This window comes from Enhydra lutris, unplaced genomic scaffold (assembly GCF_002288905.1).
Source record: "Enhydra lutris kenyoni isolate GAN:26980312 unplaced genomic scaffold, ASM228890v2 scaffoldscaffold33, whole genome shotgun sequence".
NCBI classification, from domain to species: Eukaryota; Metazoa; Chordata; class Mammalia; order Carnivora; family Mustelidae; genus Enhydra; species Enhydra lutris.
Window position 1 is genome coordinate 11550600 of NW_019154117.1, and position 26229 is coordinate 11576828.

The following is a 26229-nucleotide window of genomic DNA, read 5'->3' on the forward strand; positions in this document are numbered from 1 at the left end:
CAAAGCGGTGAAGGGCTTTCTTCTTCCCTAACCAAGGAGAGGAGTTATCTTAACTCTAAAACTATTAAATTTTCCAGAATATGACAACTACTTACAGTATTAGATAAAACGACTTGTCTTTCTTTTTAAACACCTGCAAGAGTCTTTCAAAAAAATTCAGTTTGGTTAAAAAAGTAAACAAAAATTACTATCCTGCATTTGGATTTTTACAAGTTAAATCCATGGTCTTTTTAATATAAAAAGTAATTGCTTCATAGTTTTAGTGTTCAATGAACTCTAGTAGTCCTATTTGAACCATATCTTGATAGAGTAAATCTAATTAGAATGCTGGTTCCTGTTTTGTGACATTTGAAAACAGGATTTATCACGAAGAATAAAAAGCCTTGAGTTTATACGTTACGTTACTATAACATATAAGAGAATATCAAATGTGTGTTCTTCAACAACTTGAAAAGGCAAGTAACAACTTTTTTTGGGAAGTTAAATTGTGCATTTTTTTTTTTTTAAAACAAGTTGCTGCATTTATACCCATCTAAGTAAGTGCGGGACAAAAGCCACATATAGATTTACTCTTGAAACTACAAAGATTGTCTTTCACTGACTTTGCTTGGTTTTCCTTCATTTCTTTCTGTGAGGGGAAGATGAGTTTGTCCAAGTTGGCGGGTTGCTAGGCAGCCCCAAACTCCTCACTCACTAAAAGGCAGCGTGCAAAGGATCACAAGCAGGACCGTTCCGTGAGCTCAGTAAGAAATAGCCTAACCTATTTCGTATGGAAGAACAGATGTCCTTAAAACTTATTTTGGACACAGAAATTAAAATTTGGTTTAAAATAAGCGTTTCAAAAACCTGAAACAGAGGTAGAAAGTGTTCTTTATTTTTCCTGACATGTTTTCCCGTGAGAAAACACTTTCCTTTTTATCTCAATGGACTGTTCCCAGTCCCTAATGTTAAAAGCAGTTCTCTTTATAGAACTACTGATACAACTACATTGGTTAAACAAACAAAAAAGAAAAACACCGTGCTAGTGATGGCTATTGTATTGGAAGTCGGAGTCAGCCGTGCCCCACGCCTGCTGTAGGAGCCCACACCGGTTCTGAACCTGGCAACGAGCATGTGTTGGGTGAAATCATGAGTTCACTGACGGGGAGGCACCCTAAGTTTACACGACACAGCTTACAGCACATGTATAAACGAGAGTGCACCGAAGCTCCCTGTGTTAAATAGCAGATAAAATTGCCAGAAAGCATTCTTTCTGACAAAAGAAAATGTAAACATTTCTCCCACAGTCACTGCTGACTCCCTGTACTTGAGGTTTCTTTGCTATGAACAGTTCATTTTTTTCTGACCACGTGAAGGCCAAAATTAAGTTTTCAGGTAAATGGCATTTTATGGATGTAGTGGTTTAGGCCATTGTAGACACCTGGATACAAGATACATAGTGGTGAGGCTTCTGATGTCAAAGATACAGTGATGTGTCTTCAGTCACACGCATTTCGTGTGCCTTTGTTCTCCAAAAGGGACCATTTTGAAGTCATCTTGATGACTTCATGATGATACCTAATCATCATGGTATTTTCCCTTGGGACTCACTACTTACGGGGATATATTTTCCTTTTCCCATGTCAGCTTCCTCTTCCTTTTTAACATAACTCTTGCACCTATTAGTGGGAGTTTGTAGGAACACCGGAAGGAGACCAACACACCTCTTTTTCTTCACAAAATCGGTGTTTCCAGAGAAGTTACTGTTATGCACCCATTCAAATAAAACCCAACAGAGTCAAAACCCTCTCCCTTCGTGGCACTGGAACAGTAAAGTGATGTTAACTAAAAGGATTGGAAAATTTGGAAAAGTTAATAGAGTTAAAATTGTTTGTTCTTTTTGAATTTAAAAAAAAAATACTACCCTCCTTCTCCTTCAGCATCTGTCATATATATTCTGCCCTCCCATCTCTGCCATGATCTCATAGGGAAATGTGTATACTATATATATATATATATTTAAAAAAAAAAAAAAGCAGATTATAACGTGGTTCCAAACAGAATGTCTGCTTCTATCCTTAAAGCACATATTTCACTTATTCCTCCTCTGCATTAGAAAATAAAAGTGCAGCTTATGTTCAAAAAGTACAATTCATACAAAGCAAGGTTTAAAAGTTCTGTACTTAGTGTAACCTTTTAGAGGTTTGTCTTGATTAGTATAAATTCAGACTGCTTACCCATTGACTCTAAGTAATTTTTGTTGTTGTTTTCAAGTCTTTAAATGACAGATCATGCTGGAATAGATGTGCTCTTGCTTGCATGAAGACAGCTGTGCTATGGCGTGTTTTTTGTTGGTTTTTGTGTGTTTTTTTTTTTTTTTTAATCTCAAAGGTTAACGTGATTCAAGAGAGTGGTTTTGCTAAAGAAACCGAAGCACACTCGTCATTACATCGAAAAGGTAAGAAAACAATTCTGAGACAGCAAGCACAAAGGGCCCAGAATCACTGTGTGACGCCACAGGTCCGCTCACCGGGTCAGACGTATGTACACCAGTGTTGAATCTTTAAAAGTTTACCCCCCCCCCCCCCCCCCTCCTTGCCCTTTCCCCCCCCCCCCCCCCCCCCACCCACCCCCCCCCCCAAAAAAATAAAGGAGAGAGAGAGAGAAAAAAAAAAAACCAGAACCAAAGCATCCGCCTTCCCTCCAGCAGTCAGAGACGGTTCCGAGCTGCCTCTGCAAGGGGCCCCAGGGTGGGCTTGGATCGCGGGCTGCGCTGTGCTTTTCAGAAACCGCTGCGGGGAGAGGAGCGCGGGCGCGGCCGCGGGCAGGGCCCCGCGCCCCCCGCAGCGCGCCCCCTGGCGGCCAGCCGTGTCCCCGGGCGCTGGCGCGGTTGGGTCCGGCGGGCGCGCGCCCCCGCTCACAAGGGGTGGGCCAGCGCCTTTTTCGAGCGCTTGATCATACTGGGGTGGAACTCGGTGTGGCGCCGCGCGTGCTTGGTGAGGTGGTCGCTCCTCATGAAGCGCTTCTCGCACAGCGGGCAGCGGAACTGCTTCTCGCCCGTGTGCGTCCGGTAGTGGCGCGTCAGCTCGTCCGAGCGCGAGAACTTTTTAAGGCAGTCTGGCCACGTGCAGGGGAAGGGCCGCTCACCTGCGGGGGGGAGGGGGGGTCGAGACAGGACGCGGGTGAGACAGCAACGTCGCGGAAGGCGCCAAGCAGCCCCGGGACCCGCGCGACACGGCCCCGCAGGCGAGGCCCGCGGGCCCATGGCGTGCGCCCCCGCCCCCGGCACCCTCCCCCCCACCCGTCCCCATCGCTGGGCTGGCACCCTGACCCCCCGGGACCAGGCACGGGACTGCATGTGGGGACAGAGTCTTCGCAGAGGACCCTGACGGAGGCCTCGGAAGGAAGCAGCGCTGCGGACCCTCCCACACCGAGAGACACATTTCTGTCGCCTAAGCCACCCCCTCAGGGACACCTAACAGACCAATAAATACCCTGAGGACATTACCCTGAATCATGTTCTCCACGCAAAGGAACCTGCTGTGTTATACTCAGGGGACTCCTGAGCGCCTTGGCTGCTATCATCATCATCATTATTATTACTACTATTATTTGGGGGAGGGGGCTGGTTATTCTACGTGGTGGCTGGTCGCACAGGTTCTCCCAGGGAGTCAGGAACCTTAGCCCTTCCTGGATTTGCTGAGGCCGCTAGGCTCCCCTAGAGCAGGTGTTTCCCCTAGAGCTCCTGAGTTCTGTGGTCACCGATCCTCTGTCAGGGCCAGTCTGGGGACAGGGAGGCCGGCACCCAACAAGAAAGCCTGCTTGTTCCTGAGCATCTTGGTAACAAATACTTTTAGAGACCTGGAATGTGCTTCCCTGTGAAGGCCATATTTTAAGTCATATTGTTTTATTATTATTATTATTATTAATCTCTATGCCCCAGTGGGGGCTCAAACTCACAACCCTGACATCGAGAGTCACATACTCTTCAGGGGTGCCTGGGTGGCTCAGTGGGTTTAAAGCCTCTGCCTTGAGCTCAGGTCATGATCCCAGGGTCCTGGGATCAAACCCCGCATGGGGCTCTCTGCTCAGCGGGGAGCCTGCCCGCCCCCCCGCCTGCCTCTCTGCCTACTTGTGATCTCTGTCAAATAAATAAATAAAATCTTAAAAAAAAAAAGTCACATCCTCCTCTGATTTAGCCAGCCAGGCGCCCCAAGTCATATTGTCCTATACAAAAAATACATTTGTTCCCTCTGCTGCGTAATAATCCTTTAACTATCTGAAGACAGCTCTTCTGTCTTTCTCTAGTCTCTGTTCAGACTAAGTGGCCCTAGTTTCTTTCATATTCCTCATCAAAGAATTAACATTATTCTAAAACAGTAGGAGCTAAGGGCTTCACATGCCTTATCACACTGATTTCTCATAGGACGCCCCTTGGAAGTGGCCCATTTCACAGATGAGGAAACAGGCTCAGCACTTGATGGAATTTCCAGCAGCCCCTCCTTCGCAGTGGCTTTCCTGATTCACCATATTGTCTCCATGTCCCACTTAATTAAAATGCAGCTAAGCTTCCCCCTCCCGATGTGATCAGGTTAGCCCTGGGGGGCCTCCTGGTCCCTGCTGTGGCAGGAGAGGGCCCGTGGCCACGTCGGCCGGACCCACACAAAAGCTGAAAGGCAGAATGAGCCGTTTAAGATGAGAGGGCCTTGTGCGGCCCTCTCTGTGCGTGCCTGCCTGCCTACTTCTCACCTCATTCAAGCACAGCCCAAAGCAGCGGCCTCACAGACCCCGGGCACACAGGCTCCTGCCTTCCGCAGAACTCTCCAGACACTCCTTTGGTAGGTGTGAGGAGTGCATGTTTTCTCACTTCTGTCCCCACCTTCCTGGAACCCAGAGACTCAAAAGGCTGAGGGCTGCCTGGTGCGGTGCCTCTGAGTCATGCAAATATTATTCATCCTTCCCCCCTCTGCTTCTCCTACCCTGGGCCAGAGATGTAGAAATACCGATAATAACAACAAAACCAAGCCTGTGTCATCTCGATGACAGTCCACACATGGCTAAGATTTTATTTGCTGTTCTCTCAGCAGTGCAATGGTCATCACGCCCTGGTCAATCTCCTTGTTCTTACGGGAAACCGTTATGTGCAAAACAAATCTGTACCAATAGCTTCGTTACATGTGGGTCTGGGTGTAAACCCTTGCTTCGCCGGGGGCTGGAGAGCCACAGTAGCACAAGGCAACGGGACACCGATGAATGCCAAGTCCTACCCGAGGTGGACAGGTGCTGGGGTTCAGGAGGCGTGAATATGCTCAAAGACTCCAGGAGGGCCAACACCCCCCAAAACAAAACGAAAAGAAACTGTACTTCAAACTGAACCCTCTGAAAAACTCAACAACACAGAATTGGAAACCACACTTTTGCAACTTCTGCCAGATCCAACAGCATTCTACCCGGTTCAGAGCTTGGAACAAAAAGGTGGAATGCAGGTTGGCATAACCCAACAAGGTTGAACCCCCTGGGATGAGGACAACATCAGGTCTGATTTTTGTGCTGCTTATACTGCCAAGCATTTAGTTACTTCCTAAGTGTGTGCAAGTGTGTGTGAGTGTGTGTGAGTGTGTGTGTACATATAGCTGGGGTCACTCACATGACCAGACCTACTCAGAAGTTCCCAGATCGCTGGGGAAGACAACTCCAGCCTCAGAGTTGTCTTTCAGTTGTAATTCAGAGTTACACAGCTGGGGTCCTCTGAATCCCTGTGAAAGGTTTATGGGAGAAATGTTCTCTTAAACATGTTATGTTAAAAAATATAATGAAGGGTTAGAATTCATACAGCGATGAATTATAAAACCAAACCAAACCAAAGCATGCCAAACAAACAACCGTCCCCGCTCCCTCCATACTGGAACCATCTCTCCCCTGCTTTGTGATTTGGTGGTGAGAAAAGCGACAGAAAGGAAAATTCTGGTGTTTTCTCGGTGCTTGTTAGGACAAAATCTCGTCAGAGTGATTTTTCTTAGAGGAGTGGTAATGTGGTTTAGCTTACTCACTAGCACATGTTTCTTTCAAGTGAGTCATGAGAGGAGGTTAATTTATTGGAACAGATCTGTGTCCACTGTGGAAAAAATGGATCAGAAGACCACTCTGCTATCCTCTGCATTGGAAAGAGAAAGAAGGTACTTCCTCTGTTTTAGGAAGATGGCTTGATGGAAGAGAGGAGTCAATGGAAAATGGTCATGAAGCTTGAATCAGCTGTATGTACGGAACTATTAAGTATTTATGCTTGTGATGTATGTATGTTTCAAGTGTAATCAGGGTCCCTCCCCATTGAATTCACCTTCAGTCTAGCTTATGGCTACACTGTCTTCACTGCCCCTCATGGCTGTCACCCTGTGATTATTCTCTTGCTTCTAACCCAGATGCTGCCTTTGACGTAGCATCTTTATCCGTTTCAGAGAAGAGAGGGCCACCTACTGAGCCCAGAGCAAATCCGAGCCGACAGCAGCCTTTGTTAGACTCATATAACTCGTATAATTCCACCTTACAGTTTCTAAGCATTTAATAAAAGATCTACTTGGATGTGAATTCCTAGTGTAGAATCTCCAGGATCATTTTTTATTTTTCTCGGATCCTTTGGGAAAACATTAGGAGCTTTGGGTCAGTGATCTAAATCGGGGTTTAGCAAGCTATAGCCCACAGGCCAAATCTGACCTGCCATCTATTTTTGTAAAGTCTGTGAGTTAAAATGGTATAAACACCATTTTTACTTTGGTTTTTTACCAAATTGGCTGGGGGGTGGTGTGTGGGGAAATCAAAAGAACAATAATATTCTGGGATAGGAGAAAGTTTGATGAAATTCAAATCGCCATGTCCATATCCCAAGTTAATTGGACCACAGCCACATTCGTCTGTTTGGGTATTGTTATCTATGGCGGCTTTCTCACTCCGACAGCGGGGTCAAACAGTGGCTGCAGACACTGTACGGCCGACAACGCCTAAAAGCTTTGTTAAGGGGTCCTGCGGAGAAAGATGGCCAACCCATGATCTCACCCTGAAGACATGAACTTGTACCTGGTGTACACCAGAGTTTGCAAGTCCAGATGTTTTCAGGAGCCAGACACATGGTAAAAATGGGTGAAACACCAGGTGCATTCACGGGTTGTGCTGGATAGGGCTTTATCCCCTTCAAAGGCATTCGGATTCAACACTTTACAAAGCATTGTGCCAGCCAGACAATGTGTGCGTGCAGGAAGCCTGGGTTCTTCTTGGGGACTTAGGATTTGTAGCCCTTTGAAACCACCCACCTCTTTAACCCGTGAAGGTTCTGCAGCCTACTCTGGGATACATTTCGGCATGTTCGCTAATAATAGACACATAATAAGGTATCATCTAAAAAAATGATACATGCTTTGCACCTAAGAAAGTATGGAATGGAGAAATCCTATGCGGAGAAGGAACAGAATTTAAAGGTGAATGGGACCAGAGATCACGGGACAGAGGAGGAAAAGAGAGGTCTTGGAGAAGCTGTGGCTGTTGTCCCATCATCCTACAGCTAAGGGTAAATCAAGTCAGGCCTGGAATTCCGCTCAGTGCTAAGGCCCACAAAAGAACAGTTAAGTTTCTTCACACCGACCAAATCACACAGCACAGCAACTCTCAATTAAAGAATCTTTAAATTTGTCAGTATTAATGAGAGCGTTACCGTTCTCCAGGGGAGGGGGGTGGGAAGAACAGGCATGTCCTAGTGTTTTATTTCTGGCCTTTACAGGAAAACATACCCAGAGGCAGTGACACAATAAACTCTTGCTTTACCGGTGCAGAGCTCTTAACAGCACAAGCTCCTGCGTTCTCATTATTTCCATACCGCTCCCCTCCCCTTTCGGCAGTGAGCTAAGCACCTCTCAGTGACAGGCTCGGCTTGGAGTAGAAAATTAACTGGATCAGAATAGCTACTGATCCAGTATGGCACACGGTGTGTAAAAGACTTTTTTGCAGACAAAGGTCAGGCCTCCAGAGGTCTCCTGGGCCTCCAAGGGGTTCGAGAGGAGGGGAGTAGAGGCTGCTGGCTATGCGCTTGCGCACTTGCCTACTTAGCCCAAAGGACGGCTCCGCTCGTTGTTTTTAAGAAGGAGCCTCCACTCTACCTGGGGGTTAGTGGACAACGCCAAGTGGTGAGTTCTCCGTACAAGGGAAGAAAGAGGACAATGTGGGGATTGCCAGCTGGTTATACTCAACTTTGTCCAGGCTCCCTTGGGTTCAGAAAGGCTGCCAGTGAGATATGGGCCCAGGGTCCGGGAGGCCTATGCTTTCAACACACTTGCTTTTCCACCTGGCTCTTCTCCCCTTCTGTTTCACAGCTCCGTGGAAGAGCCTAAAAGGGGCTGACCTTAATCAAGAAAGGAAGGTTAAAAATACACTCTTCATGAACCTCCCATGCCTTCTACCAAAGGGAACTCCCTCTTGTAAAACAAATCTAAGGGTGTGAGGCCTCCTTTTCAGGACAGAACTCCAAAAATGCCAATTAGGAATCATGGCTTCTTGCAGATGGACAAAATCAGGGCCGCTTCTTGAGGAGAAAATAGTGCGTTTTGATCATAAAAAAGCAACTAGGATTCCAAAGATAAAAGGATAAGCTAACATTAGAAAATCACATTGATAATGATTCCCCCTTTAAACCGACTAATACACTCACTCCCACATGTATTTTCCCTTGCAAAATGCAAAATAGTGTTTGCTAAAATTCAACATCCAGCCCTAATAAAAGCTTTTAGGAAAACAGAAGAATTATTCCTTAACAGGGTAGAAAAATATAGATCCAAAACACTTCCCCAGCAAGGTCAACAGGAAGATAAAGGTAGCATTCTATTAGTCGGGCTGGAGGCATGAATGGACACTGTCCCCATCCCTATAGCTACTTAATGTTCAGGAAATGCTGCTGAGTGCCATTAGATAACAAAGGAAGAAGTAAATCATCAGAAGGGGAAGGTGATAGGATTATTTGCAGTTGATACAACTTTCTATTTGGAAAGTCGAAGAGAAATACCGAAAAAAACTAATATAAATTTAAAAAATGCGTTCTCAGGTATAAATATACAAAAGAGCAGTGGTTTTCTTATATGTTAACCACAGCCAGTCAGGATGAGCCTAATGATAAAAGTTCAGGACCTGAATGAAGAAAATCATCAGACCCTGATATAAAAGAAAATGAACAAATGGAACACTTCCCATGCTCTCGGATGATACGATTCAATGGTAGAATATGGCAATGCTGTACAAATTCGTCTATGAAATTAACACATACCTTAGAAATTATTTTTTCTTGAACTTGACAAAATTATTTTAAAGTGAATTTGGAAGAATAAGTACACTCCACTTGCCAAGAAAATTTTGCAATAGAACAACAATAAGTGAACACTAGTGATACCAGTTATTACAATGTATGATTAAAGCTGTAACAATTAAGACAGTGCAAGACCAGCACAGGAAAAGACAACTCAGTGGAACTGAGTCAAGTCTGAAAATAAACCGAAGACTCATCAGGGATGGGATGTTCCAAATTAGTGACAAAATGAATGTTTAACTCAATAAATGGTATAGACATCTGAAAAGATTAAATCTCGATCCCTACCTTATACCATTTCCTTCAAGAAATTCCAAATGAGCTATATACATAAATGTAAAATATAAAACCACAGAGGTGAGAGAAAGTATAGGTGACTATTTTTAGAATCCTGGAGTGGGGAGAGTTTGTCTAAACATGAAACCAAAGGCAAAATCCTATTGGAAGAGTAGTTGTGAAATACATAAAAATTTCTAACTTCTGCGTGGTAAAAATATACATGAGTGAAAAAATTTGAGTCAGAATGGTGAACTAATAAAGGAAATTGCGGCGTAAGACAAAAGGTTAAAATCCATAATACAAAAGGGACACTTACAAATCAAAACTAATAACCGAATTTAATAAAATGGCACAAGGATGCAAATAAGTAATTTGCAAAATAAATATTAATGGCCAATAAATAAATAAATGGAAATATATTTAATCTCACAAGTAATCAAAACAATTAAGACATCAATGAAATATTTATCAAGCAGGCAAAAATGTTCAAAAGTATGTGCATATGGGGCATCTGGGTGGCTCAGTTGGTTAAGCATCTGACTTTTGACCTCAAGGTCATGAGTTCAAGCCCTGTGTTGGGCTCCATGCTGGGCATGGTGCCTACTTATAAAAAAAAAAGAAAAAGTTTGTACATGGATCCATCATTAGTGGAGGCATGAGGAAACAGACAACTCCTGCAAAAGTGGGACTTATAATTGATCTAGAGCTATCTGGCAATACATTCGTCTAGGAATTACTTCTGATATTAATTAGAGAGGAAGACAAAAGTATACAGGGATACCTGCTTGGTTCATAAGAGCTAAAACTTGATAACAACTTAACAATAGAGAAACAGCTTGCTACATTGTAGTGTGTCCGTCCAGTGGGAAAATGTATATTTGTTACAAAGGTACTAGGCTGTTACAGAATGAAACGGAAAAGGTTAGTAAGACACCACTAGGTGAAAAGAGCAGAGTGTGATGGGCTATATACAAATGTATGAGCAGCATCTATGGAGGGAGAAAACCCTGGAACAGTATATACAGAATATGGACAGTAGATGTCTACAGGTGGGGGGATTAAGAGTAACACTTTCTGTTGTATTTTCTGATTTTTTAAAAACAGTTAAGTAGAAGTTTCTTTCATAAGACAAAGTCAGAAAAAAGTCTTACACAAAACAAAGGAAACAGATGAATTTGAGTTTAAAGTTTTCCATGAATGGACTGATCGCTGATCAAGAATATATTCTACACAGAGAATGGGGAGCGGGCTCAGGTATTTACTTTCTACTGGGAAATAACATTCCAGTGTCCAAGACCAAAGAAAGGAGCATCGTTCTGTTTCCTTCTCAAACTGTTATAACGTAAGAAACTTTCAGAGGACACTTCACCTGTTTCCTTACTCCTCTTCTCCCCCCGCCAACTTTTTCTGTACTTAAGAAAAAAATCGCCCCACAAGGACAGGTGGGAATCTCCCTTCAGAGTTACATGGACAGTAATGGCAAGGCTGCAACACTGTGGCGTGCGTTCATTGGGAAGCCAGGGAGTGAGTGTATGCAGGAGTGCAAACCCCAGGGTCCCATACAGTGTTCCCAGATGAGGCTGGCGGGATACATACCCGTCCCGACTGCCCTGACCATCCCATTGTCCACCATCACCTATCCTCGTTCCTACTGGAAAGCGACGCTATTACAGGTACAGAATGTGAGCCTTTGCTCTATTCTTTTTCATGTCCTTGACCCTCAAATGCAGCAGGACCATGCACTTGACAGAAGAGGTGGGCAACAGACAATTCCACACTTCCCTGCATACGTTGCTCCAATTAACTATGACCTCAAAATTCAAGAAATCAAAAGTCAGAAGAAAAACCGAAAGTCTCCCGTTTGCCAGAATTATTGCGACCTGCACATGCAGAGGCTCTGAAAAAATAAAAACACTTCATCGGCTCTGGAAGAATCGTCCTGCCCCATATCTACTGCCATCCCATTATACTGCCATTTGCTCTTGGCCCCTCTCTGAATCCCACTTGTGATCTGGTTTCTTTTTATATTCCACTGGTTGATATAACAGAGTCATTTTAGAGCTTGAATGTGTGATTTTACTTCCTGGCCCCTGTGTCTATCTGTGGAAAGCAGCCCGCTCCATTCTCTAGGTTCTGAGCTGGGAAGTGGTGGGTGTGTCTGTAACATCTATCATGGGACGCTTGACGTTGGTGTCTAGGAAGCAAGCCTGTCTGAATATTGTTTGTGTGTCCCCAACCTCAACTGATCTGGGAGTTCACTCGTGTGCTGGGACCTCAGAAGGAGAGACAGTGGACACCAGATTCTTGACTCTGGGTTCTCAACCTAGCGAGAGAAATGTCCTCATGTCTCAGTCATATGGCCCCACTGGAGCTGGCAGAGGTGGAGTGACCTTACCCCCACTCCCAAGCACACAGCTAGGTCTGGGCTCAGATTAGCTGACTCCCACGCCCACAGTCTTCCCGCCCATCCCAGACTATGTGGCTTCTGCCCAGTTGTTTGTGGGAAAGAGAAATAATAAATGAACCCACTAAACACTGAGCGGGATATAAATGTTTAATGGCAAAACCATCCTGAGAACATAGATTCTTTGGATCTTTGCATTTTGGATGACTTTGAGAACCATCAGATTCAAACCTGTCAAACCTGACAGATAAAGCCAACTCAGAGGGCAGAGGGCTTGTCCAAGGGTATGCCAGGATGAGAACCAGTTTTCAAACGCCTCCTTCAACTCAGAGCACAAGACAAGATTAGATGTGAAAGAAGAGCAAAGGCTCTAACTCACTGGAGAACGGGCCTCCTACCACGGGCTTCTCTCATTCTCTTAGTCCTGGGTTCTTCTTCCCAGACGGGCTGACTTCGGGAGGGCATGCACAGTTTCAAGTCTCTTGACTGGACCAGTGCTTCCTACCGACACCTGAACTATAAAGAGGCTGGAGGGGCTGAGTTTACAGAACAGATGTTGATGGTCCCTAAGAAAGGTCCTGTATTCTCTACTGTCTTGTTAGTAATAGGTGTGAGCAGTCCCAGGGAGTGGCCACTGTCACCTGGCCTGGAGACTGCACCAGCCGCTCTGGGGAAGTCCCCTCCATCCCGTGGCAGGGCACCCGACGGCTGGAGTTGGGCAGCCACGCCGAGAGGAGGGTCTCGGTGCATGCCTCCTAGCCTACACCCCAAATGTAGGGTGGGGAAAGGGACTGGGTGTTCCTGAGCCCAGGCCCACACAGCTGGGAGAATGTCCCTGGCATCCCGAGTCACAGAGCACAAGGATCTGCCACTCTCCAGAGGCCCTTTCGAGCAGAGGAGGTCAACACATGAGGACTGAGACCTAAGCCGGCGCATGACACCCCAGAGAGGACCATCAAGGTCAAAGCATAGTGTGCAAGATACACAGCCCTCCCATGATGTCAGAAAGAAAAGAGGGGGACTTCTTGCTTCCCAAATACTAGCTCACTCCCAGGAGAAAGAAAGGCAAAGGGAGAGGGAGAGAGAATGCTGATTTTTGCAAACATTTACCTAAAAAAGAATGCAGTTCAATAGAAGTGACAGAGAGACCCTGAATAGGAGTCAAGATGACATTTCTGCATCAACAGCCCAAAGCGGTAGGGGCTGGGGACGGGGAGGGGGGTGTGGAGAATAAGGGGCAGTGCTCAAGAGCCCAGCTCTGGTTATGGAGTGACATCTTTGCACACCTCGGGCTTGTGACTGGGACATTCGTGCCCGATGCACACAGTTGCTTTACAAGCGCCAATGAGACATCTGGCCTCCTTCGCAAATACAAGGATTCCCTTTCCATTTGCGCACTTAGGTCTAATGATATGTAGCATCCGCAGCTCCCAATCTCAAGCAACCGCGATCCAGGACTAACGCCTTCGGCTCGGATCAAGCAATGGGCAAAAGACAAAAGCCCAGGAGACAAGACTGCTGTCTGGTTGGAAAAATGCCTGCTCTACCTGCCAGCCAGGCAGGGGGGCCCTCGCGGTGGCTCAGAAGGACTGGTGATGCTTTTCCAGCACATGCGGCCGGCCTTTTCCCTCTGGGCTCAACCTCTGTACGCCGCTGGCCCCACAATAAGGCTGTGATGACCACATGCCACATGGGCCACCGTCAAATCGTTTTTCAAGCTTTAATGGGCTGAGCTACGGATTCCTATGGCCTGGCGTTTGTCACCAAGGACCACAAAGCTTGGCAGGGCTGAGCTGTCCGACCTTCCACAAGCAGCCCCCCACCAGCCCTCCTGGGGCTCGCATTCCCTGGGCAGAGCTTCGCCATGTGAAAGCCAGCAGGACATCGAGACGACTCAGGCTGGAGGGCCAGAGCCCCTGTTTCTTTACACCGGGAACCCCCGCTTCCGACGGATAATGCTCCCTAGACAAACCTTTCGTGGCTGGCCACGGGGATGATTTGTAACATGACTGAGGAAAAGCTGGCTGTTCGGCTGTCATTCTGCTTATTTTCATTAAAACGGCAGAGGTACAAAACTACCGTAGAGTTACGGCCGCACAGGAATTTAAGTCATGTTTATGTGTTTTTTTGTGAGTTATTTTTAAGAGCTAATCTTTGCCTCACTATTTAGTAGGGTGGTGGTGTTGGGCACGACGCATAATGAACTGACTCGTGAACCCCAACGGGAATTGTCGTACAAACAGCCCATCTTTGTGAATTTGAGGCCTTTATCTGTTCACACCCAGGGTGACAAACATTCCTGTAGACACAATTCATTTCTCTGGGCATTAAAATGGATAGACAACCGGAATTAAGAAAACGTGAATGGGGCTGCTTATCACACTGCTGCTGTTAACCTTATTCCATGAGAGGTTTTGGGTACTGGCTTCTAGAACGTCCACGGAAGCGGCATGAAGCATGAGCCTGAACACAAGAAATGCGTGTTGAAATAATCTATTTTCTGCTAAGACCATTTAGTATATGCAGTGGTGGCCTATCTTTAAGGATGAACTCCAGCGATAGCTCTGAGTCCTTTCTCTTCAAAGGAAGTGGGGGGAATGCTGTCATACGGATCTGTCTCTCATTTTGTCAAACCGCTGCTTTTTGGAAAATCCTGTCTATAGTTCTACGTGGGCAGATGGAGGGGGTATCTGCTGGCTTTGCCTGCCTGGCATTCATTGCTTCTTTGGGGTAACAAATAGCATGCCTTGAATTTCCTTGTGGAAACTACCCTTTTCCCACTCTGAGTCTATGTAATTCTCGGGCAGGAGAGGTGACCCCACACCCCAAGTCCAGAAGTTCGATGTGACCTAGCCATGCCACTGTGACTGAATTCAGGGACAGGCGCAAAATTCTAGCTCAGTTATGAAGACTGAAGCCCAAGACTTTTGCTGGGATCATTAGGAAAGGAGAACTTTCTCTCCTTGCTGAATGGACAGGCTGGGAGAGTGCTACCGCCGGCGGCTACCTTAGCACCCTCCAGAGACAGCCTGCCTACGAATGAAGCCAAAGCACAGGACCGCAGAGCTGAGCCAGGGAGAGAGCCAGACACTGAGTCCCCGAATCCAGAGATACCAGAAACCAGAGCTACCCTGGATGTGTGGGCAATTTGAACCAATAAAGTTCTATTTTTTTTAAGGAGCTGGTCCAAGTCTAGACTCAGTCTCTTGCAACCAAGAGCCCTGACTAATACAGCTGTGGACCCAGGACGGGTGTCTTTTCAATGGGAAGGAAGCAGGTTCTGAATAGCTCTTGGAAAATATAGGATAGGTTTGGTCAGAGTCCAAGATCTCTGTAGATATTCTTAACCAAAGTTCATAAAAACCAGCCACGCGCCAGAGTTAGAACACAAGAGTAGACAGCTAAGGACCTTGGGGCCAAGTCCAGGAGAGGCGTGCAAGACAGGGTCTCTTTCCACTGGTGAACCCCACAGGGTCCAGGCCAACAACGATCCATGCGTAATTCCAGGTAGTTAGAAACACACTAGGAAAATTCCAGAGTAACAACCTTGGACTAAGATAACTGACACCAAGTCCAATTCCTCCTATAAAACAAGAGTACTTTCCTATCTCATAGGACTTCTGTGAGTTTCAGTGTCACAGTGTATGTAAACCATTTGGCTTAGAAGCTGGCATGTAATAAATGCTGAATGTTATTGCTGTTTCTATTATTACTATTAACATTAATAATTTTCCATTATTACTATTATTCACAATGTTCACAGTGCCTGCTTTCAACGTCTAAAACAGCTCTATGACTGTAACAGTCACTCAATAAATAAATATTCTTTCAACGAATGAGCTGTTGCTGGACATTTTGGAATTGCAAACAAAAATTCTAAGGAACCTCGAGGCCTTCTGGGAAATACCTGTAAATTATTTTTAATTATAATTCTTGGTGTATGGGGACACTGTCCGATATGCTTTAAACACCTCATCCGAATTAGTCTCGGAAAAATGTCAGTTGAATCACTGAACTCCATTTTACAGATGGGAACACTGAGGCTCAGAGAGTTTGCACCATATGAGAGTGGCAGAGGCAGGACTCGAGCACAGGTCTGAGGGCCCCAAAGCCCATGCTCTGACTGGTCTCTCTACCGAAGCAAAGGCCTGTCCTGGAGATGCCTGCATTCGAGGTCTTTAGAGTGGGCTGGCCTCCCCACCACACACTCTTCTCACTGCCTCTACCTCATCAAAGCTGGGCCCCTGGGAGGGAGAGATGGGGAAACCTCCTTTTCCCTCCCTTTGAACCAAGACGATCTATAAAATTCATTGCGGTTCTGAAGTGTCTGCAAAGCTTTTGTCCGTTGCCTGCCCCACCGGTTCCCACTTTGGTTCCAGTCGACTCTGGGAGGCACTCACTGCCAAAACGACGGAGACTTGCCTTGGAAAAATGTTCACACTTTGTTTGATACAAAATACTGCTGCTTGCATTTCAAATCCTTGTCATTAATTTTGCATGGCTTAAGCTCCCCTCTCTTTATTTTCATCTATGTAAATAATGCCCTCGCTTTTTAAAAAGGCTCAATCAGGGATGCATTCCATTCTCCTGTTCAAATTTGTGATCATTCTCAGTTTTATTTAAAAAAAAAGAAAAGAAATCGAACACCCAGGGGCCCCGGCCTTAGCCAGAGAGCTAGCTGGTTCTTGTAGCTCTAGAACCCTTGGATCGCAGCTCAGGATTCCAGAGGCTAACATAGCTCACGATGCACCCAGATTCCAAAGGAAGCCTGTGGGTGCACCTTGGTAAACATGCGCTTGGAGCGCCAATGGAAATGAATGCCTTGGAGGAACCTAGGCATAAAAAATGGAGACCCCTCACTCCCTTAGTGGGAAAGGCATTCTCTATGCATAATAATGTGAGTCCTATTATTTCCTGAGGGGACTGCTTGTGGCCAGGGTAAGACAAATGTTTACTACTGGCCTTAATGCACCAAAAAGGTATTAAAGTTTCAGGAGGGCTCCAGGAAGGGTGGAGTAGGAAATCTCACTGACACTTGGCCTCGGGCTGGTTCACAGTGTGCAGCTCCCATAGTAAAAGGGCAGAGGTCCCAGGGCTGACACTACCTCTGTCCTTTCGTTTGGTTAATTTGGTTAATGTGAAGCCGCTCTTTAAACCGGGATTTAAAAAATGTTAACCGAGGGTTGGAATTTTCGGGAGACCGTGGCGGGGCGGGGGAGAATGCAGATCAAAAAATTGCAAAGAATTCATCATGAGGGAAGGTCTCTAGGTCGGCCTTGCCCAGGCCTTTAGCAGGTCTTTGACAGCCGTTCAGAGTCCGGGGCGCCCTCTTGTGTTGCTGAGGAAACCCGGGCCCCCGGAGGCCGGGCCCTGGGCCCAAAGTCACATGGCTCTCAGGGCAGCAGACCAGCCTCCGAACCCTCCAAGAGACCGCGTGTCCATGGAACAATCCCGGTACCTGAGAGGGTGGCCAGACCCTCCTCTACAGGCAAAATGATGGATGTGATGACCCCTCAAGGTCACTTTCAAGCTCCAAATTTTCTTTTGATACTGACAGCTGCTGCACCAAAGGACTTTGACCTAGGCCTAGGCCTATGACTAGCTTCCCAGCAAAAAGTGGGGCGGAGCAAGAGGCAGGATTGCTCAGAGACCACTGCAAAGGATCCCATTTCTTTCCTTTTAACCATCTGTGGGGTTTTTTTTTTTCCTTTCCCGTCGCCCCTCCTTTTTGCATGTGTTGCATAGAAACAGAAAGTGCCTTTGTACCAATTACGAGGTACTAATTTACGTTCTTCAGTGGGCGTGGGGCTTGCTGGAGAAACATTAGGAGAAGGTGGGAGGGCTGGATGTGGGGGAGGCCTGGAGGGCTGCAAGCTTTTTCTCTAAGCCTGAGAACAGCCAAGGGGAGGGAGAGAACAACCCGAAAAATCTGGAAGTCAAGACTAACGAAAATGATGAAGCTGGTTTTATCTTGTTTGTTTAAATCAAGAATGCCAGTGACCGGTGTGCCTGGGTGGCTCAGTGGATTAAAGCCGCTGCCTTCAGCTCAGGTCATGATCTCAGGGTCCTGGGATCGAGCCTCACATCGGGCTCTCTGCTCAGCGGGGAGCCTGCCTCCCCCTCTCTCTCTGCCTGCCTCTCTGCCTACTTGTGATCTCTGTCACATAAATGAATACAAAAATCTTTAAAAAAAAAAAAAAAAAAAAAAAAAGAATGCCAGTGACCATAAGGCATTCAGAAATCACCCTGATGGCCTAGAAGGCCATCTCTATCCAGCACACGCCACGTGCTCTCAGGGGCTCCTGGAAGAGTGAATACTGAAACTCATCTGCCCACTTTTCTTCCCAATGAACTTTTCAAAGGAAGACCATTGTCAGCCGCTTTCCCAATATGTCATATGATAGCTCTTCCTGGGAAGTTCGAGTTGGGAATTTCCCACAGACATTGCAGAATGACTAGCTCTTGGGATAAACGTCAACAATTGAGACAAGAATGTAAATCTGACCCTTATGTTCAGAATCCACGAATTCATTTCCCTCAGGTTACATCTTTGCGTCTGAAGGTTCTGGGGTGTTGCCATCAAAACAGCTCTGTGTTTGTCCCGAGACCTCCTCCCCGACCCCAGGCCCCACTTGTCCCTTCCCGTCCCCTCACCACTCATCAAAGATCCGAGGGGAAAAGAGGGGAAAAATGTTTTCATCCTATGATTCTACTCCGTGTGTATTTTCTGTCGTGAGATAATAACCTTGTCAGCAGCAAAAGCTTTTCTAAGTCAACTCCGCTTTGTTTCTGCAAGGACAGGGGAAGTGAGGAAGAGGAACGGTGGGTCCTACCTTGGGGACTGGCAACAAAGCGAAGTTGCGTCCCCCCAAAGGCCTCAATCCCCAGCGGGCTGGGGCTCCGGCGGCCACCTGGGCCATGATTCCTGGGAATAGAGGGGGTTTTAGCCTCTTGTCTGAAACCCAGAAGCAATCCCTTCAGGAGTCCATCCTCGAGATCCTTAGAAACCTCACATCTTCTAGAGCTACGGCCCGTGTGCTGCTATTTGCTTTCTTCTCGCATGTAGATTGTCATTTTTTTTTTTCCTGACAAGACGCATGAGGTTGTGTCTAGACAGTCTCACTGGGGAGTGGGGTGGATATGACCCCAAGGGGGCAAAAATCAGATCTTTGGCAGGTGAGGAAAGTCTTAGCTATCACAGTGGTTTGTGGCCTTTTAAAGGAGTTCAGGACACAAACAGCCCTGCAGTATTCCCGTGGCACTGAAATGTCATGGGAGGGGAGGACGATTACAGGGAAAAAATGTCTAAAGTCTCCTTAGGGGAAAGAAAATGGGGGTGGGGGGGTAGAAAAACAATTACCTGTGCAAGCAAGCCCCACTCAGGCTAAGCTATAAATCTATTTTGGATGAAGCGTGTCAGGTTATGAAATACGACAATCCACATCACTTGGGGAGCCCTATGGAGAGAAGAACAGGGCAGAGAATGTCTCCTCAGGGACCACACGCAGGGCCTCCCTTCTGCCTCGGAAGAGCAGAGAACGTGGCAGAGACTGGACACGGGCAAATGAAGAGCCTGCCCCGAGGACACTTGTGCCCTGAGGCTCCCAAGTCTGGGGTCTGCAGCCAAAGAGAGACCTTGCCCTGTCCCTGAGCCCCTGCCTCCCGGGTGATGGAATGGGTCCTTCTTCACACCTCTGATGGGACAAAGCTGTCCTAAACCAAAGGGTTCACTTTAAAGCTTTTTCTGATAATTAAAGGAGACGAGTACAAGAGGCTCAAGCCAGGCCTGGCACCTGGATTAGCAAAATTTTAAGAGAACTTTGTGGCTCAACGGACATTCCTAAAGAGCCCAGAAAACCCGTTTCCAGGGTTGGAGGAGACCTTCCACGGCGAGGGTCCTCCAGATCCCTTCTGTCCGGTTTTCTCAGGTATCCCAGGGACATACGCAAACAGGAGAGGGAGAAACAGAAGCAATCGCTCTTTTGGGGGTTTTGCAACTCTGTCTCCTCGATTTTACACAAACGTCCTTCTGCTCTATTAAAAAAAAAATGTTGTTTTTAAAACATTTTCTGTAGAACTGGAACGATATACCCAGTGTCCTCAAGCTCAACGTGTGTCGCCACTTGGGGAGAGCGGACTCGAGTCCTTCAGAAAAGAAAGTAAAATGGCACTCGGCCTGGGAGCAAAGCCTAAGGTCTCTGTCACCGGGATGTCAGCCTTGTCTACACCAGCTGGTTCGGAAGATTTCGATCTGGAATTTGGATGTCCTCGTTTCCTTCCCCCAGACTTACCACCCACCCCCATATATATAACTATGCAAGGTGACCACAAAGTCAGGAAACAGGATAAACTTTTTTCTTTTTTTTTAGTGTTCATGATGGGTGGAGGAGACGGGGATGTGGCAGAGGCCTGGGGTGTGAGTGCGTATTTGTGGAGCCGATTTGGGGTATATGCTCTGAGGTGGGGGAGGAGTGTATGGGTGTGGATGTGGGGGCTGTGAGGGGACTTCTGTGTGTGTGTGTGTGTGTGTGTGTAGGTGATGGCAGTGACGTGGGTGTGGGTCTGCAGGGGGGCCGTGGACAGGATAAACTTCAAATTACTTGCATTAAAAAAAAAAAATATATATATATATATATGCTCCATGTGTTATCAGGCAAAGCACTCTAATGGGTCTAATTGTTAAGCTGTAACCTTACCAAAAATACCCTCGAAAGTGTCCCAAAAGTCTGGAAATGAGAAGGAATGTATTTGTGGCATTTTTCAAATTAAACCATGGATCTGCTGCTTAAAGGTTAGAAGTGCATTCCTGGAAAAGAGTATCTGACCCAGGGGCTGAAGGAAAGCAAACTGAGCACAGTATTATAAAATGTAAACTGACGTACTACTTACAAAAAAGTTCATCCTGGTTCCTGATCTGGAGGAATCCCTCTCTATTACACACAAACTCTAAGATCCAGGGTTTCTTGAGGTTTTCTGTTTGTGGCACCCTATGCTAGGTGCTTTGTCTACGTTATTTAATCTTTGCACAAGAGCCTATGAGGAGACCAGTGGTAACAGCCTATCCAGTGGATTAAGAAACTGAGGTTCAAAGAGGGGTAGTAAACTTACATGCCAGCAGGGATGATGCAAATGACTAAAATAAAGGACACTGCCCTGCAAAAAATGATCAGTTCAAGCCAATTGTTGCTGGATAGGGATTCAGGCCCTGTACTGCCCAACTGATTGATTTTTACAGAAAAGCCAAAACTCTGGATTTGGGCCGAATCTTCTGATTTTCAGATGCTGGTGACTAATTCCATTTTTCTATTAACTCTGTGTTGGCCAAGCCAAACGGATTTGCGAAGCAAACCCAGCAGCAGGCCTCTAGTTTGCCAGCTTGGAATTGAAGGAACTCGCTGAAGTTTCCCCCATCTGGGAAACAAGACGACAGAGGAGAACCGAACTCAAAATCGTCCTTCTCTCTTAGGACAGGACAGCAGTGGCTGCACTGGCTTAAAGGCAATTTTGTTTAAATGACTCAACTTCTCAGGCCACTGGGTCCATGGAAGTGGGAGCTGTAGGAGGTAGGAGGCTCTAGGAGGCGATCACGCAGCAGGAAGGACTCTCATTGGGCCACACTGAGCAGGGGGGTGTGGCTGGAATTTTAGCTGTTAAAATCTTCACCAAATGCAGATGTTCCAAGGGCTAGCTCAGGTCCACCTTCTGGATTTAATACCAGCAAGAAGCAAAACAATAACAACAACAACATTACCTCATTTCCCCCCACCCCAACGCAATCTAACTTGAAGCTGAAACTGCAACTTCCAAACGCACGACCTGTAAGTCTCTTATTTAAAGAGGATCCTTGACACACACCTTCTTCAGTAGGAGGGTGCTTCCCACCATATTTACAGACGCTGAGGTTTTTGTTCAACCTTGTCCTGGTGTTCCAGAGTCCCCAAACCTAAACAAGACACCTGCTCTCATCCTATCCCTAGTTTCAAGAGACCGACTGCAGCATTTAGAATGGGATTAACATTTCACTCGGTCTTCCACTCCTGACTGTGTAAAAGGTTCTCCTGGAACAGCTGAGCTGCCTTGCCTTATGGAGAATTAGAGATCAGCACGAATGCACGCACACATAAGCAGCCATTTCTGTAAATGCCCGAGAAAAAAATCACTCAGCTGAATGGTTCAGAACTCCAGGAATCTTTTTTTCTAAGACAGAAAGGCTCAGGTAGCTGCCACAGAGACCCTGCAAGGCCTCCCCAGCCCAGCCTCCCGACCGGGCAGCTCCCTGAAGGAGAGCGTGCCTTTGCTCAAGGTGGCAGTGGGTGTCAGTGTGAGCCACGGAACTCCGGGAACATGGCTGGCAAGGCCAGGCCCGCCCAACAGCTGCTGGTGAGTAACACCCTCCAGTTAATATACCCCTGCCTCACCCCAGGGGAGTCACGCTAAAGGTCACATCCCCCAATCCGGGCGTACATCTGCCTTCCGACAGCCTTACACATACAAACTTCCAAGTCTGCTGTTTGAGGGCAGCTTTGGGTGACAACCCCAAACAACCTCTTGGGGCATTAACCACGCAGGAAACTCTGTTGCACGCCCGTGCCAGCAGCCACCTCGACAAGAAGCACCGTCCAAAGGAAATAAAATCCGAAATGCAGTTACGTGGCCTTGCTTTTCAAAAGCAAAACCAAACCAAACCAACCCAACCCATGATCATTTTAAAACCACAGGCCCAGGGCCTCGTCTTAAAAGTACCAACAATGACAGCCCCAGATGACAATACTTGGCTAAGTAACTCCAACAGCCTCTTCGAGATCGCGTCAGAGGGTCGAAGGAACAGAGGATCCAAGAAAAGATCAAGTCCTGTGCTTCCTTATCAGAATAGCATCAGCAGAAGAACGTTACTAAAGATGGTGAGATAGCACGGCCCAACCCTTTCCAACTTTTTCTGAGTTATGTTAAACAGAATCAGCAAAATTGGCTGACCAAGGTCTCTGTACGCCTCCAAAGCCCGTTTTATACTGCATATGTCTTCCTGGCCACATTCCTTCAGCCAGGCCCCTGCCTTTTCAGTCTCTCTGGGGAGAGAGCCTTCCAGGAGGTCTCCAGGCCCACGTTCCCTACCGAGCCTTGACCTCAGGCAAGGACCACACCTGCCCCCTAACTATTCAGGGTAGAGAGGGTGCCACGAATCGTGGGGTGGGGTGGGGTGGGGTGGGAATCAGCTACGGATTCTCATTAAAAAGGCTATCATTAAAAAGGCTAACTAGTCCTGAAGTTAACCCACCAGCCATCACTTGATCAAACTCCTCTGCCGCCTGAAGCTGTGTTATTTTAAACCTCCCTGGGGACTCTTGGCCAAATTTAAAACCACCTCGGCAAGCCCTGAAAAGTGGCAAGCATACAGCTAAATGAGGCCTTAGTCATCCCTAAAAGGTTCCACGTAAAGCGTGCCGCTTCTCCCCAGGTTCTGGGCATTTCGCTGCAATCCCTCAAGAGAATCAAATAAAAGATACGCCATTTGACCTCCCCAGTGCCAGCGCCTGCCCAGGTGGGGTGGCCCCACGGTCGGCCGCGGGGTGCGGGAGTCCTGGGGGCGGGGCGGGCCGGGAGGGGCGGCACCACTCCCCTCCAAGCCACGCACAGGGGCTGGCACTCCGCACTCTCTCTGCCCGCCAGGTTAAGGCTCTCCATGGCTTCTAGAGACTGGAGACGATTACGGAGAGAGGGAGCTTTTCCGTCTCTACGCGGCTCCAACCTTTAAAGAGTTAAACAGCATCTTATCCAAAATGTGGGCACCCTTGAGGCCAAGCGTGGTGTCCTTAACGCCCGGAAGGACTGCCCGGCCAAAGGTTAACTAACCCCAGAGCTCGGTGGGAGAGGGAGACGCCGCTAACCTGTATGCACTCTGTAATGGGCTTTGAGATGGGAGGATTTTCCATAGACTTTCCCACAGCCACTGTAGGGGCACTTGTGCCTCTTTTCGGAGGCGTGTTTCCCCTTCGCAGCCACTCCAGGGTGGAGGAGGGAGAGCGGGCTGGGCGCGCTGCCAGGATCCTGTCTCTCCTCCGGGCTGTGAGAAGGACTCGACCCAGATTCGGTGGTCACGTCGCTGTCGGATCCCATATCCTCATCCGGACTCTCCAGACTGTCGCTGCACACCGAGGGGGTCTGGATGGGTCGGTACTTGTTCAGGTCCAACAAGCTCTTGGCGATGGTGACCAGCGTGCAGTAATCCTTCCAGGTGTCCCCCGGGTCGCCGTGCTCCTTGGTCACCTCGCGCTCAGGTAGTCGCAGTCGCTCGGCGTCCGGAGCGCCCCCATGCTCCGGCACCGCAGCGCGGTTCGAAATAGAAACCAGACACTGGGCAGCCACGAAGTCCATGTAGGCGGCCGCGGACATGGTGCGGGCGACAGCAGCCCCGGCGGCGCGGCCGAACTTGGCGGTGGCTGCGGAGGTTCGGCTTGCCCTGCCCTGGCCTCGGACGACGAGCGCGGCGCGGCGCGGCGGCCAAGGGGGCGGGGGCGCGGGGCGCTTCCGACTCGCAGGAGCGCGAGGCGACCTCAGCCCCTCATCTTTACGTAACCGGCAGCGCCTCCGCACGCAGCATCCACGGCCCCGGGCTCCGCCGCGCTGCTGCTGCCGCCGCCGCCGCTCGCCGCCGCCCGCGCCCCGCGCCCGGCGTGATCCCCTCGACGGGCGCACCGGCCGCTCCGAGCCGGCTCCCTTGGAAAGATGCCACACGTGGCGGCCGCAAGTTTATTCGCTGGAAAACGCCCCCGAGGCGCTGGGAGAGGAAACTGCAAGCGCGGTCCACGCCCTCCGCCGCCTCTCCGTCCAGCCAAAGCCCCAGGACATTCACCCGACCACCCCGACGCGGGTGGCGAGGGGCGGACGGAGCGCCGCGTCTAAGAGACACTTTTCCCCCCGTCGGCGGACGCCTTCTGAGCCCCTGCTCTGGCCGGTCCGCACCGTTCCGGCATTCTCTCGCTCAGTAACAATTTCGCAGAATCCCATCACGTCACAATCCAAACCCCCTCCAATTGGCCAGTGGGGAGGGTGATTCAACTCTGTTTACTTTCTCCCCCTGCCAGTCAGAACGGCCTTTCGGTGGAGAGGTGCGTCTAGAACCGAGGCGTGCGGCCAATCCGACTGTTCCGTTTCGCTGCCTCGTGCTACCCCGACAGCCTCGAACGCTGACATTTAAAAGGGTAACAGCCGGGAGGCTGGAAGGGAGCCGCTGCCCTTCCTCCGGAGCGCCTCTCGGTCCGGGAGCTGCGCCGGGGCCTCCGGGCCCGCGGTCCCGCCTGCGGAGCCGGGGGACACGCCTTCCCCAGGCACTTGCGCTCGCTCTCGTGACAAAAGAAAACTTCAGGTGCGGTTTTCCAGCTTGCAAACAGTTAAGTGACTTCCTGCAAACGCTAGAGTCCCAGCAACCAGCCTTCCAATCAAAAGTAAGTTGGTTGATGTCACTGACATGGGCCCAGCCAATCAGGAGGGCGTTCCGAAAGCAGGCGCTCCACACTTGTAAACGCCGAGAGCTGTAGTGAAACTGGACACATCCCCGTGTTTTGGGTGGCTGGTAGTAAAAGTGAGATATGTATACGAGGGCAGGGTTGATGAGCAAATGCAATGCCGAGTCAAAACTTTAAAAAAAAAAAAAAAACAACTAAATATGTCAGGCCGAGTTGCCCAAGAATAAATACAAATGAGAAAGCATCATTTCATTTTTTTTTTTTCAGTTCGGGGATGCAACATACTTGGGGGCAGATTTTTAATAATCATTCGATCTAGTGCATAAATTGACTATGAGTAATTCATCTTAAAACCAAAGTCTTAAACCAAAGTCTTTTTTACTGGCTCACTATTCCTACCTGGAAACACCCCATCTTTGCTTCTGTGATGCCTTTTCATTCCTCTCCTTCCCAATGCAATCTACTCTAGGTAAGTTATTTCAGTTTTGTTTTGAAGCTACTGGAACCCATCTTCAATTAAATGGACGCAAAAATTTGTATGACTTTTTCAAAGACACCATTCTCCTTCGATCAACCCCTGGGTGAATTTCAGGGGTTCTCTTCCCCTTAGAAGCAGTGATATGCAGGGACATGACTTGTCTATCTATCAGGTAGATAGTGACAGAGCTCAACTGAAATCATAAATCTAATGATTCCAAGCCCTTTGGGCTATACAACAACCGAGCTCTTCGATTTTGTGAAATATTAACTGTGCTAAACAGATT

At 47.9% G+C, this 26229-nt stretch overlaps 1 protein-coding gene across 1 annotated transcript; it reads right to left on the bottom strand.

Annotated features, from left to right (window-relative positions):
* Window positions 1–2846: 2846 nt before the first annotated feature.
* LOC111153631 (Kruppel like factor 9) lies at window positions 2847–24796 on the bottom strand. Its single transcript, XM_022512775.1, has 2 exons — window positions 23888–24796; window positions 2847–3126 (listed from the first exon to the last, which is right to left on the bottom strand). Exons 1-2 carry the CDS (start codon window positions 24390–24392, stop codon window positions 2897–2899), a joined length of 735 nt encoding a protein of 244 aa, XP_022368483.1. The 5' UTR covers window positions 24393–24796; the 3' UTR covers window positions 2847–2896.
* Window positions 24797–26229: the final 1433 nt, after the last annotated feature.